This window comes from Corythoichthys intestinalis, chromosome 9 (genome assembly GCF_030265065.1).
Source record: "Corythoichthys intestinalis isolate RoL2023-P3 chromosome 9, ASM3026506v1, whole genome shotgun sequence".
NCBI lineage: Eukaryota > Metazoa > Chordata > Actinopteri > Syngnathiformes > Syngnathidae > Corythoichthys > Corythoichthys intestinalis.
In genome coordinates, this window is record NC_080403.1 from 36,611,129 (window position 1) to 36,630,382 (window position 19,254).

Below are 19,254 nucleotides of genomic sequence, written 5' to 3' on the forward strand. Positions count from 1 at the left end.
TTATAATCTGTCAACCTTTGAGTTGTTAAAATGTTCTACAGTCCCTGACAAAAGTCTTGTCGCTTTTTCATGTTGTAGAAACAATTGCTAATAACCTGACTTTTAATTTTTCAATTGGTTTCAGAAATCGCTCGTATGAAAGCTAAGACCCTCCCAAATGATGTTGAATGTACAAAAATATATTTGTTTCACTGAAAAAAGATTTATCATTTAATTAAGACATAAAGGTCAAATTTTGGCAAGACAAAAGTTTTGTCGCCTACAGAAAGTAGTGTGAAAGTTGAACAAAAATGTACTTCAGAAACACAAATATGTTACAAAACATAAGCGAATTAAGTAGTGGTGCTGTGAGATCCAAATTTTAATATTTTGTATGACTTCCATGGGCTTGAAGGTCTGCATCCATGCGGTTCGGCAAGGATTCATACAATTTATTGATGAAGTCATCAGGAACATCAAAGAAAGCAGTCTTGCATGCCTCCCAGAGTTCATCAACATTCTTGGGTTTCGACTTCCATGCTCATGCTCAATGATGTTCATGTCTGGTGACTGGGCTGGCCAGTCCTGGAGGATCTTGATCTTCTTTGCCTTGAGGAACTTTGAGGTAGAGATTGAATTATGCGATGGAACACCATGCATCCTGCTGCAGAATTTGTCCTTTTTTATGGTTAGGAATGTGAGAGGTAGCTAAAATTTGTTCATATTTGAGACTATTTATCTCTCACGGTGCAGACAATTAAAAAAACCGTGTGGCATTTGCCTAGGCCCACATCCTGTCAAAAGGATGGACGCTGGAAAAGTGGCAAAAGGTGGATTTTTCAGATGAATCTTCCATTGAATTACACCACAAATATTGCAGGAGACCTACTGGAGCCCGCATGGATCCGAGATTCACACAGAAAACAGTGAAGTTTGGTGGTGGCAAAATCATGGTCTGGGCTTACATCCAGTATGGGCGTGTGCGAGAAATCTGCAGGGTGGAAGGCAACATAAATAGTCTAAAATATCAACAAATCTTAGCTGCCTCTTACATTCCTAACCATAAAAAGGGACAAATTCTGCAGCAGGACGGTGCTCCATCGCATAATTCAATCTCTACCTCACAGTTCCTCAAGGCAAAGAAGATTAAGAACCTCCGGTACTGGCCAGCCCAGTCATCAGACATGAACATCATTGAGCATGAGCATTGAAGACGAAACCCAAGAATGTTGATGAACTCTGGGAGGCATGCAAGACTGCTTTCTTTGATGTTCCTGATGACTTCATCAATAAATTGTTTGAATCCTCCCCGAAGCCCATGGAAGTCATACAAAATATTAAATTTGGATCACACAGCACCACTACTTAATTCGCTTACGTTATGTAACATATTTTTGTATTTGAAGTACATTTTTTGTTCAATTTTCACACTATTTTCTGTAGGAGACAAAATTTTTGTCTTGCCAAAATTTGACCATTATGTCTTCATTAAATGATAAATCTTTTTTCAGTGAAACAAATATATTTTTGTACATTCAACATCATTTGGGAGGGTTTGAGCTTTCATATGAGCCATTTTTTAAACCAATTGTATAATTAAAAGTCAGGCTTTTAGCAATTGTTTCTACAAAATGGATAAGCGACAAGACTTTTGTCAGGGACTATAGATCTTGCTTGTGCTTTTACTTATTTAATGTGTGTGTTTTGGTCATCACAAAGACCTGATAGCTGTTTAATTTGTTTTTTTCATTCTCTGCTAAACCTCCAATACGCCTGCCATGGCTCATTAAAGAGATCCACGGATAAAAAAGACTTGTAGTTCTGAAAAGATAAATGTTATTATGAGTTAAAATAATTTGATATTGATACGCCTCCTGATGTTTTTGGTTTTATACAATTTGTAAAATTAGTTTAACCAGTAGGTCTCCATTGTTTTTGACATCGCAGAGCGGTGACGTCACATGGTTACGCTGCCGGGCTTCGAGAGTATGACTCAGCAACATAAACATGTCATCTGTTCAACCCTTTAAATTTGAACCCGAGAGGAATATTAATGAGCATAATAGTCGATATGTCACAAAACGAGCAACAAAAGCAAAATGAACAGGGAAGAAGGGATGAGACGTGACGAGAGTAAGAAAAAAAACGGGGTTCTGCAAAATGTGCTGCACCGGCGAAGCGTCTTACAAGAGGCAAATTTGACACCCAAAGTACTACCGTGCGTTTTCAGCTTGTTTTGTTTAGATGCATACCGACAGAACATATTAAAAATGCCTTAAGAAAATACTTAAACGTAGTAACATCAAATAAGGGTGGTTTAAATATGCTACGTGACTAATGTGGTCAAGACAGACAGACAGATCAATAATGTGCTTTAAAGCTACCACAATAAAATACTATGCTTAAAAGTAAGAGAGGGAAACACATGCAAAAAGTATTTTGAGGCAATGAAAAGGTAATGAAAGACTCAATAAAAATACAAATAGTAAGTACTCGCCGCTTTTAACCAATGAGCGCATGTGTTAACGTCTCGCCGCGAAGAAGGAATTGCAGTATCCTTCGTCGAGTGGCAGCGACAATTTACGTCATCACCCCGAGTGTCCATAAAACATGGCGCCCTCCGTAGGTCAAAACATGTCCTAAATATTATAAATTTTTAAATCAATGGCAATATTTTATGTTTCTAATAACATATTTTAGTAAAAGAGAACAATTGTGGCGTTTCAGAGCCTACAAGTCTTTAAGTCCGAGGTTCCCTTTAAGACTGTGATGACAGTCACTGCTGTATGTGTTTGTCGGCAATTGTAGACATATGCCTGCAAGGTTTTTTGGGAGCCATGTGTGTCTGATTCATTGTGATTAAAACCAATGACTTCCATGTTCAAACGATGTCTTTATTAAGTGGACAACCACATTTCTAATGCTTTAACTCACATGCACTACAGCATTGAACACAAACACACATGCTTGCAGCAGACAATAGGACTGTCTGGCAACACTGTCACGGAGCCACTTAAGATGACCGTGATCGAGACTTTTTAAACAATGAAGCAGGCCCGGATCTAGGTTTACCCACCAGAGTGGGAACTAAGAAATCTCAAGGGGGCACCCCAATGCAGGCTTGTTTTTACCCTCTGCATTTCTCCGGGCTTGAGACCGGCGCGAGTACGACACTGGCTTGTGTCCCGTTGAGGCTGCATTAATTTTTTGGGGGGTTTATTTGTTTGTTTTTTGTTTTTTTTTCCATTCATCCATCTACTTATTCTCGCAGTCGGCGTGATGTCACGATGACGTCATCTCGCATAGCAACGTGTCGCCATTTTGAGATGGGGGCACGCACAGGTAAACATCCGTAGACAAACGTTGTCTGAAATTCATATATTTCAGCTGTTTTGCGTCTTTTTTTCATAAAAAAGTCTTCAACATGACTTATTATTATCACGTGTCACTGCCGACAGACGCGAGGAGGCGATACAACTTAAAATTAGCGTGTATTGGCCTGCAAATCTGCCCATACAAAGTCGCAGCTGATAAACAATCCAAAGGAATTGCCTGCAGTGGAGTTCGGAAACGTCTACAACTACCTCATAAAGTCACCCAGTAAGTTGACCTTTATCAATTGCGTGGAGTATGTACTGTGTGGAACTAAGAAAACTGGTAGTATATACGGAGTGATTATTTTTGCCGTAACCGGTAATTCGCCTCCAAGCGTTATTTAGCCGTGAACACGTCACGGCAAAATAACCAATTCCCACCAGGCCAACAATATACCGATTGACTGATAAGAGCAGTTCACGGCAATAAATATAACGCTTTGCGAGTTGTCGGTTACGGTAATAATAACCACTGCCTAGTCTACTGAATCATAGCAGCTAATTGGGGCAAAAAAAAAAATCAATTAAAGTTTACTCACCAGTAATAAAATGTCTGCTGCTAACGGAAACGTGCCTAGATTTAGGTTCCCACTGGCGAGAATGGTCCATGGAACCGTCTTCTTTTACTGTTCCTCGATTGATTGCTTTCAGCCATTTGCTTGTCCTTTTTTTCTCACGAGGAAGAATGAAGAACTTCAAATGTGGCTCTGAACTCTTCCTTGTGTTACAACTCACAACACGGCAACTTTTAGTCATTCCGAGCGTTCTCTATATCCAGTGCGACGCTACAATAGATATTCCCGACATTTTGATTGGCTGGGCACGACTCACGTCTGGGTGGGCCGTGCCCACCCCGGCCTCCCCATACTTCCGGCCCCGCAATGAAGAGCATAATTTGACAGTTAGTACAACAGTTTTTTTTTCTTCCAAATACATTTTTTTATTAGATTACTTAAAGTATTATCAGGTTTGGCATTAAGCTACTGTCCTCTCGAAATGACTAGGGAATAGATTGCTTTTTCTGCTACCAGTTTAAATTTCGGTATTTGAAATTTATGTACTTTAGTCAAAATAATTACGCCTCAACTCAGTGCACACAGATTTAGTCTCGTCATCAGGACAAGTTCACGGGGCCAAAAGAGTCAGCTTGGGTGGGGCTGAGAGAGAGCGTAAAATGATTTAGAAAGCTTCACAATTAAAGTGTATCTCTTTGAAATCCCGGTCCGGGCTTGGCCACTTCATTCAAGCTTTCCGCTCCCTGCGGGCCGATTATCTGATCTGAAGGGGAAGTGAAGTTTACACTGCTGATGACTTCCCTGAATGATGTGGCCTGCGTACAAGTGAGCAGGATGACTCTGATGACCTCAGTGACCATTGAGAACCCCCACACACACACATAATTGTAATGACTTCCCCATTGAGAAGCAAGGAAGGGGGCCAGCTGACTGGAGATGATGGCATTTAAAGTTAAAGTTGTCCCATTTTCCTGGTTTTAATTCAGGCATGCTGTTTAAACTGTGGCTATGGTAAGGTAAATTAGAACTACTCAGCATTAAAATGAACTACCCCCAATTGTTGTTCTGACCTCTGTTAGGCAAAAGTATATTTTATGGTGAGTTAGAAGAAAAGTTATGAACAGGTTAAAAAAAGTATATGTTTAAAGAGGCTTGACCTACAGCTCTCAATGGTGACGTTTGAGCTTCTAGCCTGAGGAAAGGAGCCAGCTAATGTACAAAGGTGACCAGATTTGGGAGTTAGTAAAGCTGATTAGAAAGGCAATTTTGAGGACCTCAATCGACCTCATATTTGGTGATTACAAATACTAGAACTCCGCTAAGCCACAATCATTACTTTCTTCTTTCGTACCGGAAACTGTGGTAAGCCTGCTGCATGCAAAGCAATTTTTAACATCTTAAACACATTTTGAAACAAGTGAGACCCCACACATAACCAGAAAAACAAACACATGTATGGAAATCTCCACCAACAATCTAGAGTCTCCTCCAAAGCCAGATGTCTGTTGTAGTATCTAGGCTGACCTATGAGAGGCAAAAGGCCAACCAGACAATTGGAAAATTCAAAAAAAGAGGAAATAGTGCAAGGAATTTTGTCTCGTGATATATCGTGATACTTTGTATCACAAAAGGTTATTGGTATGCTCCTGCCAAGATTCGAGATATCGTTTTAAAAAGGTGTCAATGTCTAAAAAAAATAATAAAAAGGAACCAACAAGTTGCTACCAAAATCTTCCACCATAATAGTGTCTCAATTAACTCTAAGGCTGCATTGACGGTGCACGACGCCGAATCCATTTAGACTGGGAACCTTCGTTCATTCGAAACCAGAGCATTCACAGTCATTCTGTCCGATTTTCAGGGCATTTACAGGTCATTTTCTGTTGAGTTTGAGTCACTGCCTATTCATTTGGGTGATTCCCAGGTCACTTCCTGTTCTGTAACTCAAAATAAACAGGAAGTGACCCGTAAAATACCCCAAAATCAACAGGAAGTAACTGAAAATCAACAGGTAAATGACCTTAAGTAGCCTAAAATTACCTCATTGCCTGGCATTGGCTGCCACTGACGGCCATAGACGTCCAATCCGTTTGAAGTGGGAGGGATGGCACTAGGACAATGATTTTTCATGGAATATAATGAGGTACACACAGGGGTGAAAGTGGCTAGAATTTCTTCCCGGACTCCCTGACATAAAGGTCAACACGGAGCCAGAATTATTATTATTATTATTATTTTTTGTAAACCTCCTAAAACCACAGAAATGCAAAAAAAACTGCTTATGGCAGTTACGTATACCTAATAACGTACAATATTATACAACAGGTTTTACACATGCATTAGGCTTCTGCATTACACTTATTGTAACAAGGCATACATGAGAAACTGATTTTCATTCAAAACTGTATTTTTTTCAATGGTGTGCAAAATAACAGTTGACAAAAACACCATATAGTAACTGAACCTCTATCTCCTAATTTTTATTTTCCCTCCTTTCCTCACACCTAAATGAAAAACCGCAATTTGAACTTACAGTGCCTTGCAAAAGTATTCAGCCCCCTTGAACCTTGCAACCTTTCGCCACATTTCAGGCTTCAAACATAAAGATATAAAATTTTATTTTTTTTGTCAAGAATCAAGAACAAGTGGGACACAATCGTGAAGTGGAACAAAATTTATTGGATAATTTAAACTTTTTTAACAAATAAAAAACTGAAAAGTGGGGCGTGCAATATTATTCGGCCCCCTTGCGTTAATACTTTGTAGCACCACCTTTTGCTCCAATTACAGCTGCAAGTCGGTTGGGGTATGTTTCTATCAGTTTTGCACATCGAGAGACTGACATTCTTGCCCATTCTTCCTTGCAAAACAGCTCGAGCTCAGTGAGGTTGGATGGAGAGTGTTTGTGAACAGCAGTCTTCAGCTCTTTCCACAGATTCTCGATTGGATTCAGGTCTGGACTTTGACTTGGCCATTCTAACACCTGGATACGTTTATTTTTTAACCATTCCATTGTAGATTTGGCTTTATGTTTTGGATCATTGTCCTGTTGGAAGATAAATCTCCGTCCCAGTCTCAGGTCTTGTGCAGATACCAACAGGTTTTCTTCCAGAATGTTCCTGTATTTGGCTGCATCCATCTTCCCGTCAATTTTAACCATCTTCCCTGTCCCTGCTGAAGAAAAGCAGGCCCAAACCATGATGCTGCCACCATCATGTTTGACAGTGGGGATGGTGTGTTCAGGGTGATGAGCTGTGTTGCTTTTACGCCAAACATATCGTTTTGCATTGTGGCCAAAAAGTTCAATTTTGGTTTCATCTGACCAGAGCACCTTCTTCCACATTTTTGGTGTGTCTCCCAGGTTGCTTGTGGCAAACTTTAAACGAGACTTTTTATGGATATCTTTGAGAAATGGCTTTCTTCTTGCCACTCTTCCATAAAGGCCAGATTTGTGCAGTGTACGACTGATTGTTGTCCTATGGACAGACTCTCCCACCTCAGCTGTAGATCTCTGCAGTTCATCCTGAGTGATCATGGGCCTCTTGGCTGCATCTCTGATCAGTTTTCTCCTTGTTTGAGAAGAAAGTTTGGAAGGACGGCCGGGTCTTGGTAGATTTGCAGTGGTCTGACGCTCCTTCCATTTCAATATGATGGCTTGCACAGTGCTCTTTGAAATGTTTAAAGCTTGGGAAATCTTTTTGTATCCAAATCCGGCTTTAAACTTCTCCACAACAGTATCCCGGACCTGCCTGGTGTGTTCCTTGGTTTTCATAATGCTCTCTGCACTTTAAACAGAACCCTGAGACTATCACAGAGCAGGTGCATTTATATGGAGACTTGATTACAAACATTTGGATTCTATTATGGATCATTCAGAGATCCTCACTGAACTTCTGGAGTGAGTTTGCTGCACTGAAAGTAAAGGGGCCGAATAATATTGCACGCCCCACTTTTAAGTTTTTTATTTGTTAAAAAAGTTTAAATTATCCAATAAATGTTCCACTTCACGATTGTGTCCCACTTGTTGTTGATTCTTGACAAAAAAATTAAATTTCATATCTTTATGTTTGAAGCCTGAAATGTGGCGAAAGGTTGCAAGATTCAAGGGGGCCGAATACTTTTGCAAGGCACTGTAGGCTGCACAGTACATTAAAATTGAAAATAAAGTAAACATTGAGTTACATATTATTAAATAAAAAGTAACATACAATGACAAAATTAAGTACAAATGAATTACATTATGCACAGTGAAATGGAATATATTTTGAAGATAACGCAAACATTGACCTTTTTACATTACAAGTATATAAATAAGTAGCCTAACATAGGTAAATGAACAAAAATAAGTCCAACGTGCACATTAACTACATATGTTGTCAAATGTATCACATTTGAGACAAAAATTTCTGGACCTAATTGCAGTTAAAAAAAAAAAAAAAAGTTTAAAACCTTATTGTGTTCAATCACACTTTAGTGACCGTAATTTTCAGACAATAAGCCGCTACTTTTTTCCCTCATTTTCAATCCTGTGGATTATAGTCCAGTGTGTTTTACTGTATATGTGGATTTATTTGGGTAAATGGTTAACACTTTATTTGACAGCACCTCATAAGACTGCCAAAAGACCGTCATAATTATGACATTACACAATCAAGGGCATTAATGAATGGTTATGACAGCTCTCATTAAGTGTCATCCGGCAAATTATGTCACTAACTCCATTTATGTCCAGCTCGGATCTTTCACATCCATTTAAAAGTGAGATAATTTGCCGGATGACACAAAATTACATCTGTCATAAGCATTCATTAATGCTCATCGCAGTGTCATTTCAAAAGTATGATGGTCTTATGACAGTCTTATGGTGCTACTGTCAAATAAAGTGTTACCAAACACCATAAATAGCAATTAATGAAACAACTAGAACAGTAACTGAAGAAATAATTAGCACAGAACATGAATTTGATTGTTATTTACATCTGCAGCATGCTAGGAGGCATGTTGGATGACAACTTGAATTTTGATTGTTATTTACATCTGCAATGCATGCTAGGAGGCATGTTGGATGACAACAGTGGTGGCAGCAGAGGTTGATGATCTCCCCCAAGGGAGCAGTAATGACCAAATGAATCTTCTTGAAGCAATGAAACTTTGCAGCCAATTGGTTCAAAGCTTAATGGTGATTAATTTGGTCTTATGACAGTCTTATGATGCCACAGTCAACAAAAGTGTTAGCGGTGAATATCTTATGGTGTAGATATCCCATAATGCAGTGAGGACTGCTGCGGCTTATAGTCCAGTGCCGCTTATCTACAAAAAAATGCCGTTTCCGTGTCAAATTTGGTGGAGGGTGGCTTACAGTCAGGTGCGCCTTGTAGTCCGAAAATTACTGTATATTTGTTTCACCACAAGACTGCATGTATTGCTTAATGTAATATTTATGATACAAAATAGGGAACATTTTTAAAAACTATTTTTAAAAAATCTATTATATTATGTTTAAGGTCCACATTAAGGTTTCAAAAAAAAAAAAAAAAAAAATCTTAATTTTGTGTTCATTATTTCTGGGGTCAGGTAATATAAAATGGAAGATGTTCTGAACCTCTCCATCAGAGCAAATAAAATATAGAAGCCTCTTGAACTATAATTTCTCTTAAAGATCTGATCAATTTTCCGTTGCGTTGCCTCTTTTTATCGCATTAATTCAAAAGCTTGTCTTTTTTTTGTTGTCCAAGCAACATGTGCATTTGAACCAATCAGATCTAACTATCCATGCTGATCGCCAGTCAGTATGTCAGCCAATTGGACAGACAACTGATTCTAGGCTTTGCTGGGCGCATGCACACATCGACACGAGTCGTCTGACTCTGATACACACGCCAGGAGAACTCCGTGGAATAAAAAAATAATAAATATCAGTGGAAACAAATGACAATACACAAGCTCTTTATTAGGCTTGTTGTTAACAATTGTGTATGTATATCTTATGTTAGTAGATTCTCTTTGGAGATGCGTGTGTGGCACCCTGGCAGTTTGTTGTTTTTTTAAACATGGAGATTTGACAGTTGTCATATTTTTTGGGATCAAGGCACCGTTCCACCCCCGAATTTTATACCGGAACAGTGTTCCATAAAGTTCCTGCCCACTTTCACCCCTGAGTATACAGAAGTGTAAATGTTCAGAAGAAACCAACGATATACAGTATACAGCACAAACTATTACACCTTGTAAACAAACAGGAGGAAAATTATTTGAAAAACAGCTTTTTTTGTCAATGGCTAAACACGACAGTCCAGGTTCGTCTTTTTGATGTATCCAATGCGATGGTTGCACAAGTACAAAAACATTTCTTCCGATGTGCTGCAGTCAGGGGTCGCGTTAACCGAATATTTTCCATCGTTGACCGGTTTTTTAAAACGGTGACGGAAAAAACTGAAGTCCGTCCGTCATTTTGACAGGTTGCAATTCACACCCCAGACCACAGGGTGGCGAGTGAGCATATTAATTAGCTATTGTCTCTCTTAATGCATGACGTCGTTGGCTATTCTATCAGAATATTGTAGCGTCACCGGGGTCTGGCGGCGGCACCGTGATTGACACATCAACGCGAGGTTCTTATTGGTGCACCCGGTGTGTCAGCGCATCATCCAATTGGTGGACTAGATTGCCGCCTGTGTATAGACCCCAATCACATGATGTCACAACTCCGCCCCCCTGACTGGAGCCGCCATATTGTCCGTCAGCTCGTCGTGTTTACACATTACCGCTACGTACATGCCTCCTATTACGGCGTGTTTTTCTGCTCGTTAACATTAATAATCAAAATGGTGAAGGCGTGTGTGGCGGTTGGTTGCAGTAACAGAGAAGATAGACGGAGAGACTTGAAGTTCTACTGTATTCTGAGAGACCCGAAGAGGAGAGCGAGATGGACTGCTGTAATTCGACAAGAAATCTGGGCACCAAACGATCCCCACAGACTATGTAGTAGTCATTTTATATCTGGTAAGATGCATTTAATATATATTTAGAAGATTTTGGGCTGACAACCACAATTAAGATCATTGTGTGACGTTGGTGATTGGGGTCTATATAGTTGCCTCTTTTTCTTTCGGGGTGGAGTTGTTGTTTTGTTGGTGTTGTTGGCGGTAAGCAGAGTAAAAAGAGGGAGAAAAATACCACGACTTCCCTGTCTAATTTTTCGCCGCCAAACAAGCGTTACAATATTAATTAAAATGAATGAAAACTAAATACTATTGAATATGTCATCATTATCATTTTAAAAATTTAAGTGACGGGTAAAAATAGATTATGACCGGATTTTAAGACCCTGTCAGTCAAAATGACAGACAACGAAAATGTCTAGCGCAACCTCTGGCTGAAGTACACAAGTCTTGTGTACACTTTTTGTCATGTTTGTGTGCGTTCTCAGTTACTTTTTTTTTCATTCAGCACCTGATTGAGCCGGATGGGCGGGCACTGCAACACACCTGTGCTGCATTAGTAAAGCGCAATATTTATGGATGCCTGTCACCATCTGCAAGTGTCGGACTATTACTTGCTTGCTTCCCGCTGTATGCGTCATCTCGAGATCGCTTGCCTTTTACGGTTGTATTCTTTGTTATCACGTTGTTGTGCTGGTATTTTTGTTGGACTTTGCTATTATTTGTTCAAGCCTTTTCTGACCATTGTTGCCTTCCCCTTGGTTCTCTCGCCGACTCTGTTCGTGCCATTTTTGTTTTGTATTTTTTCTCGCGTGTTCTGCCGTGCTCCCTAAGTTCTCGTTTTGAAATAATAAATACTACAAACTTCCACGTCTGTGTTTGGATCCAGATATAACGGCTCGCCGTTTCATAACACTTTTGAGTTCAAGAAGTTGGGCTCAGATGTTTTCCTATTACTTGTTTGCCTGGCCAATAGCTCAAACCATTGGTAAGTGAATGAGGGTTAAAGAACACGGCTAAGACATGTACTTCAAAACACAAATGCCGGAGATTTGCGCTTAAATTACTGGCGACAAATTTTAACTGTTAACAACAGGGTAATGAGTGTAAATTTGATCTTCGGATTTTATATTATATTTACTTCAAACGTTTAGTTTACCGTAAAATATTGTCTTTATTCTCTCAATAAGTCATTCTAGTTGTTGTCAAAGACAGCATGCCGATTTCTCCTGCTACCTGCAGTCTTCTCTAAAACCCAGCTTGAAAAAACATCTAAAATCCAGAAATAGGAGGAAAAAGAACACCCGTCTTCGGCTGTGTATACTTTTTAGACGTATATATTGTGCTTAATAAGATGCCATACTGACTCATCCTTCACATGGAAACAAACCACAACTTTTTAGGGTATAGTATGGAACTGTCAGACTATCCTGATTACTGACCGGTCCGTATCGGACCACTCAGTGGAAACGCAGCTTAATACTGAGCTAGCAATGTGATCAATTGCCAACCCAGGTGCCTTTACCATTCCGAGGCCACCCACCCCATTGTTTGGGGAAAAAAAAAAAAAAACACTAAATGTGAGTGTGTGACATTCATCTACACTTGACTAGTTTCATTCTTTACATTGTCACTATACTTTAATCATACACTGAGATTAAGGGGGGCCAATTTAGCCCCCCCGTTGGCCAAAAATGTCATTGCATGTAATTGACTTCCTATATATGAATTTAAAATTAAGACTTTGCCAGTAAAACGTTGTCTATAAAAGTTGTAAAGCAATAAAACAACAAAAATGAATGAATTGACCAAAAAAAACATTTTTATAATGGGTCAAAATTATTTTTCGAACACATGATGTGACTAGCATCTTGGAGACGGCCATTTGCTATGCTTAGCCAAAACCACCTGAGGACAGATTGTGGCTGGAATATTCAGTCGAAAAGGATGCGGCGTCTACTTCTCCACTAAGTAAGACAGAAAAACACGCGTGCTCACACACAGCTCGGATGCAAGTATGTATGAGTAAAGGTCGAGTTATGCTTCCGCATCAGACCTGCGCCATCAAGGAAGACCCGATTTATGACCCTGCGCCATAGCCTCTCTGGGTCCTTCTTTTTTTTCTGACTTCGCGTCAACGCGTGTGACGTGGTGGAAATGGACTATGATTGGTCCGCTCAGACAGTTGTTTCCAGTTCAGCGCAAAATCACAGCCATTCTCAAACATTATTTTTGTACACGCAAAAATGGACCAAGCCGACGAGAGTATCAACGAAGAGCAAGTACGACAACTTCTACAATGGCTCGTAAAGACATTATTAAGATTGTCAAGTGGCAAGCAATCCGTGGGAGTAGATTGCTGAAAATATGGGGCTGGAGGTCAGCCAGCGATTGAATAAAAGAATTGAAGGACCACACAAGTATGTGTGTGTTCGGAATCGAATGGTCACACGAAGCGGTGACCCAGTCGGCCAAAAAATGCCAGCTTTTTATCACTTTATGTCATATTTTTGGTTGGTGCACTTCATCATTTATCGTGTACATATTAGGGCTGTCTAACGATTAAAATTTTTAATCGGGTTATTCACAGCTTAAAAATTAATTAATCGTAATTAATTGCAATTCAAACCATCTATAAAATATGCCATATTTTTCTGTAAATTATTGTTGGAATGGAAAGATAAGACACAAGACAAATATATACATTCAACATACTGTACATAAGTACTGTATTTGTTTATTATAACAATAAATCAACAAGATGGCATTAACATTAATATTCTGTTAAAGCGATTCATGGATAGAAAGACTTGTAGTTCTTAAAAGATAAATGTTAGTAAAGTTATAGAAATGTTATATTAAAACCCCTCTTAATGTTTTCGTTTTAATAAAATTTATAAAAATTTCAATCAAGAAATAAACTAGTAGCTCACCATTGTTGATGTCAATAATTACACAATGCTCATGATGCTTAAACCCATAAAATCAGTCGCACCCAAACGCCAGCAGAGGGCAACAAAACAAAAAAACACAAGTAACAAATGGACATGACACTGTCATTTTAATCTGTTTGAGCGGGGCATGTGCGTTAATTGCGTCAAATATTTTAACGTGATTAATTTAAAAAAATAATTACCGCGCGTTAACGCGATAATTTTGACAGCCCTGGTACATATATTTGCTGTGAGTCTGTGACTTATTTACGTGTCACACTTCAAGTTCATGAAGAATAAAGCAAAAGTTTGTGTGTCATAAGAGTTGTTTTGATGTTTAATTTTCCACAACAGACAGTTCACATTCGATACATCATCACTGATTGAGAGTGCCTCGGTGCTTTTATGATAACGTTAACATCGAGGCTTTAAACGCAGTTTGGGAAGTTCCATAGCCGCCATAAATCTGCTATGGCTTCCCACTGGCTGGTTGTAGGACACGGCAAATAAATCGGGCTGGAGGGCTTTGTACACCTTGGATGCAGTGCTCGACTCCAGTTTGAAGCTAGCCGCCACAGCTAGCTGGTCTCCACCCGAGTCTAGAACTCTCTGTGCGGCATAAAAAGTCGGCCAGACTGCCTTGAAACCGTCTTCTGCCTGCCCCTCAACATTTGTATGATCAACATTTATTCAATGTTGATGAGCTGAAGATTTACATTCAAGTGTATCATCTTGCATGGTTTATTTTTTCTCCGTTAAACTAGACTAACAGAAGTCAACAAGCATGCCCCAAAACCGTACAAGCATAACGCCACACCCCTCTAGTGGCTTGGCGGTGAATTACACAGCAACGCATTCCCTCACGCAGAACTATCGAATGCTCAATGACCCCGTAGTCACTTTGCCGTCACCGCAACGCAGGAGCATAACTTAGGCTTAAGAGTGGGCTAAGTTACTATCCGAGCATATATCTTGTAAATTAATTTTCATTCATTTATTCATTCATTTTCCATGCCGCTTTTCCTCACGAGGGTCGTGGAGGTGCTGGAGCCTATCCCAGCTAACTACAGGCAGTAGGTAGGGTACACCCTGAACTGGTTGCCAGCCAATCGCAGGGCACAAGGGGACATACAACCATTCACACAAACACTCATACCTACGGACAATTTAGTTTATTGCTGACAATGCGTTTCAGGGTCATCAACATGTTTTGCCCCCCCGCCAAAAAAAGTCAAACTCCGCCTGATAAGGAAAATGAAAAACATTGTGATTTACAAGATACTTTGATGTACTTTGTCATGGAATGAATTGAAATTAATTGCTGTCGTAGTACCAAGGTAATAAAAAAACACTTTGTGTGTGTTATAGTTGAGGTGGTGGTGTTTCATGAATGGTGCAAGGGAGCCCATTCTTTGATCCTCTAAATAACAAAGGAACCATAAAGGCATCCATACAGGCTGTATTGTCCACCCAAGGAGGCTATAGCTCTTAAAGCCATTACCATGATCCCCTTTCAATCCCTTTTCCAGCACCTACTTACTAGCTCAAACCACTACTGTATATGGCTCTGCTGCTTGCCAGTTTGCATTTTCTCACTCTCATCAACTATTAAATCTCCCGCCACGCTAAAATAAGTCACCAGTAGCCTGAGGGCAGGTATTTTCTATTTGGGGCCCCCACCTTACTGTCATGGTCACTGTTCTGCACCGCTGCAAGTTCCCACTCATTTTAAAACCAGATTAACCCCAAACTTTAGAAAGTAAGTTATTATCACATAATTTGAATTTCTTGTGTGAATTCCTTTAGGCCCAGTGTGATCATGGGGACCCCTGGCTGTTGGTGATTAAAACACACACTGCAGCATAGTACACATGGCACCCGAGAGGCACACGGACCTACGACCACCCTCTGGTCCAGTTCTCGGGAATGGCTTATGCACAAGTGTACCTTGGCTGTCTGATCCCGCCCTCGTTGGGGGAGAGAACTGGTGCAGACTTGCGCCAGGCTGCACACACACACTGTAGCGGAGCAGACCTCTTTGGAGCAGCCCACCCCTCTGTGCAGTATGCATGTTGGCTGGCTTGGGAAATTGCGGAGCTCTCACGTCCCAACAGCAGTGTACCTCGCCGGCCATAGAACATCTACACGAGAGTCGAGGATAACACATTTAGTTGGATGTGACGGGGGGGCCACGGGCAGAAATGCAGGAGTGAACAGGGGAGTAGATTATTATTAGTATTTATTATTAGTGTTATTGTTGGTGTTATTATTAGGACTAGCAGGAGTACAAGCTGCCGCTCTCCTCTGAACGTGGACAATCATGCATGTGCTCTTCTGGGGCTTGGGATTCCTGCTATTCCCTGATTTATTAACTGCAGACGCATCCACGAGGACACTGCTATTGAAGCCAAGTACAGGTAAATAATTTCTCAGTATTGATTATTAGTCCTACTTTGCCACAAAGTGGGCTTATGTGAATGAATGAGTCAAAGCAATGTTTTGAGCATCGCACTTTGTACTGCGCTCAACTTTTTTTTTTCTTTTTTTTAACTAACATTCCTCAATGTTGTGCTTATATGTCAAGTAAAAGAGGAGATCGGCGCCTATGAGATTGTCACACCGGTGCGAGTGGACGGAGCCGGTGACAAGTTCCCAAGCAGCGTGCACTTTAAGAGGAAAAGGCGAAGTTTGGACACGAATAGCGAAAACACGACGGAGCACTGGGCCTCTCCAAATATCCACTACAGGATTTCTGCTTTTGGACAGAATTATCACCTCAACCTCACGCTGGACTCGGGATTTATCGCGCCCCTATACACTGTGACAATACTAGGAGTACTCAGAGGAGATAACGTGACAGACTGGGAGGATGAGAATGAGGAGGAGGACACCGAATTAAGACATTGCTTTTATAAAGGACAAGTCAATGCGAAGTCGGAGCACGCCGCAGTCATCAGTTTGTGCTCCGGACTGGTGAGTTTTTTAAGCACTGAAACATATCCAACTTTTCACCGTACACTCAATTTCTATTCTATAATTTCCCCCTGGACATTTAAAACTCTGTCTAACTTTCACAAGTTAGTTTTGCTTTTACTTGCGCTACGTAAGGACATGTAATGATGCAAACCATCGTACACTAAAGTTGATGTATCTTTTTCCCCCTGTGCTGATATAACAGCCTAAAAAAGTGTCAAGTTAGCCAATGGCTGCGCAGATACGTCACGTTTTGAACGTCTGCTGCAAAGTGCTCCTTCTCCACATGCCTTTGGTCTGCTCTGCTCTCTTCTCCCGGTAGTCGCTGACGTGTTTACGCACGCCACTACGGAACGAGTACGCGCGCTGATGACGTCACCACTGCGCAGCCCCACTCCTACACAGTACAGTAACAGTACTCAAAGTAATGTAACCCTATTTGACAGTGGGCAGCTATTCAAAAGTTGACACATAAGGACTTTAACCCTTATAGGGCAAGTATAAAGAGCAATTATTATAATATATACATACATACACACACACACACACACACATATATATATATATATATATATATATATATATATATATATATATATATATATATATTAGGGCTATCAAACGATTAACATACGGTACATAAGGACTGTATTTGTTTATTATAACAATAAATCAACAAGATGGCATTACCATTATTAACATTTTGTTAAAGCGATCCATGGATAGAAAGACTTGTAGTTCTTAAAAGATACATTTGAGTACAAGTTATAGAAATTTTATATTAAAACCCCTCTTCATATTTTCGTTTTAATAAAATTTGTAAAATTTCAAAAAATCAAAAAATAAACTAGTAGCCCGCCATTGTTGATGTCAATAATTACTTGGGTGCTGAAGCCTATAAAATCAGTTGCACCCAAACGCCAGCAGAGGGCAGCAAAACTCCATAAAACACAATTAACAAGTGGGCAGTTCACTGTACTGTCATTTAAATCTCTCTGAGCGGGGCATGTGCGTTAATTGCGTCAAATATTTTAACGTGATTAATTTAAAAAATTAATTACCGCCCGTTAACGCGATAATTTTGACAGCCCTAATATATATATATATATATATATATATATATATATATATATATATATATATATATATATATATATATATATATATATATATACACTCACCGGCCACTTTATTAGGTACACCTGTCCAACTGCTCGTTAACACTTAATTTCTAATCAGCCAATCACATGGCGGCAACTCAGTGCATTTAGGCATGTAGACATGGTTTAAGACAATCCCCTGCAGTTCAAACCGAGCATCAGTACGGGGAAGAAAGTTGATTTGAGTGACTTTGAACGTGGCATGGTTGTTGGTGCCAGAAGGGCTGGTCTGAGTATTTCAGAAACTGCTGATCTACTGGGATTTTCACGCACAACCATCTCTAGGGTTTACAGAGAATGGTCCGAAAAAGAAAAAATATCCAGTGAGCGGCAGTTCTGTGGGCGGAAATGCCAGAGGTCAGAGGAGAATGGCCGGACTGGTTCGAGCTGATAGAAAGGCAACAGAGACTCAAATAACCACCTGTTAGAACCAAGGTAGGCAGAAGAGCATCTATGAACGCACAGTACGTCGAACTTTGAGGCAGATGGGCTACAGCAGCAGAAGACCACGCTGGGTGCCACTCCTTTCAGCTAAGAACAGGAAACTGAGGCTACAATTTGCAAAAGCTCATAGAAATTGGACAATAGAAGATTGGAAAAACGTTGCCTGGTCTGATGAGTCTCCATTTCTGCAGCGACATTCGGATGGTAGGGTCAGAATTTGGCGTCAACAACATGAAACCGTGGATCCATCCTGCCTTGTATTAACGGTTCAGGCTGGTGGTGGTGTAATGGTGTGGGGAATATTTTCATGGCACTCTTTGGGCCCCTTGGTACCAATTGAGCATCGTTGGAACGCCACAGCCTACCTGAGTATTGTTGCTGACCATGTCCATCCCTTTATGACCACTATGTACCCAACTTCTGATGGCTACTTTCAGCAGGATAATGTGCCATGTCATAAAGCTGGAATCATCTCAGACTGGTTTCTTGAGCATGACAATGAGTTCACTGTACTCAAATGGCCTCCACAGTCACCAGATCTCAATCCAATAGAGCATCTTTGGGATGTGGTGGACCGGGAGTTTCGCATCTTGGATGTGCAGCTGACAAATCTGCACAAACTGTGAGATACCATCATGTCAATATGGACCAAACTCTCTGAGAAATGCTTCCAGCACCTTGTTGAATCTATGCCACGAAGAATTGAGGCAGCTCTGAAGGCAAAAGGGGGTCCAACCCGTTACTAGCCTGGTGTACCTAATAAAGTGGCCGGTGAGTGTGTATATATTTTATATATATATATATATATATATATATATATATATATATATATATATATATATATATACACACACATACTGTATATATACACATACAGTGGGGAGAACAAGTATTTGATACACTGACAATGGGTTTTCCCACTGTACATGGCGGAA

The 19,254-nt window shown here is 40.2% G+C and overlaps 1 protein-coding gene across 24 annotated transcripts in view; it reads left to right on the plus strand.

Annotated features, from left to right (window-relative positions):
* adamts9 (ADAM metallopeptidase with thrombospondin type 1 motif, 9) overlaps positions 1-19,254 on the plus strand; it is a 196,191-nt gene that overhangs the window by 89,693 nt on the left and 87,244 nt on the right. For 22 of the 24 annotated variants that reach the window (XM_057847191.1, XM_057847190.1, XM_057847206.1 and 19 more), the window contains 2 exons: positions 15,549-16,159; positions 16,327-16,715. The exons of 1 other annotated variant lie outside the window; for it this stretch is intronic. In XM_057847191.1, the coding sequence (XP_057703174.1) occupies positions 16,063-16,159; positions 16,327-16,715 (486 nt within the window). In that variant the 5' untranslated portion in view covers positions 15,549-16,062. The remainder of the gene's footprint in view (positions 1-15,548; positions 16,160-16,326; positions 16,716-19,254) is intronic. One more of the 24 variants, XM_057847200.1, reaches the window with a different exon arrangement.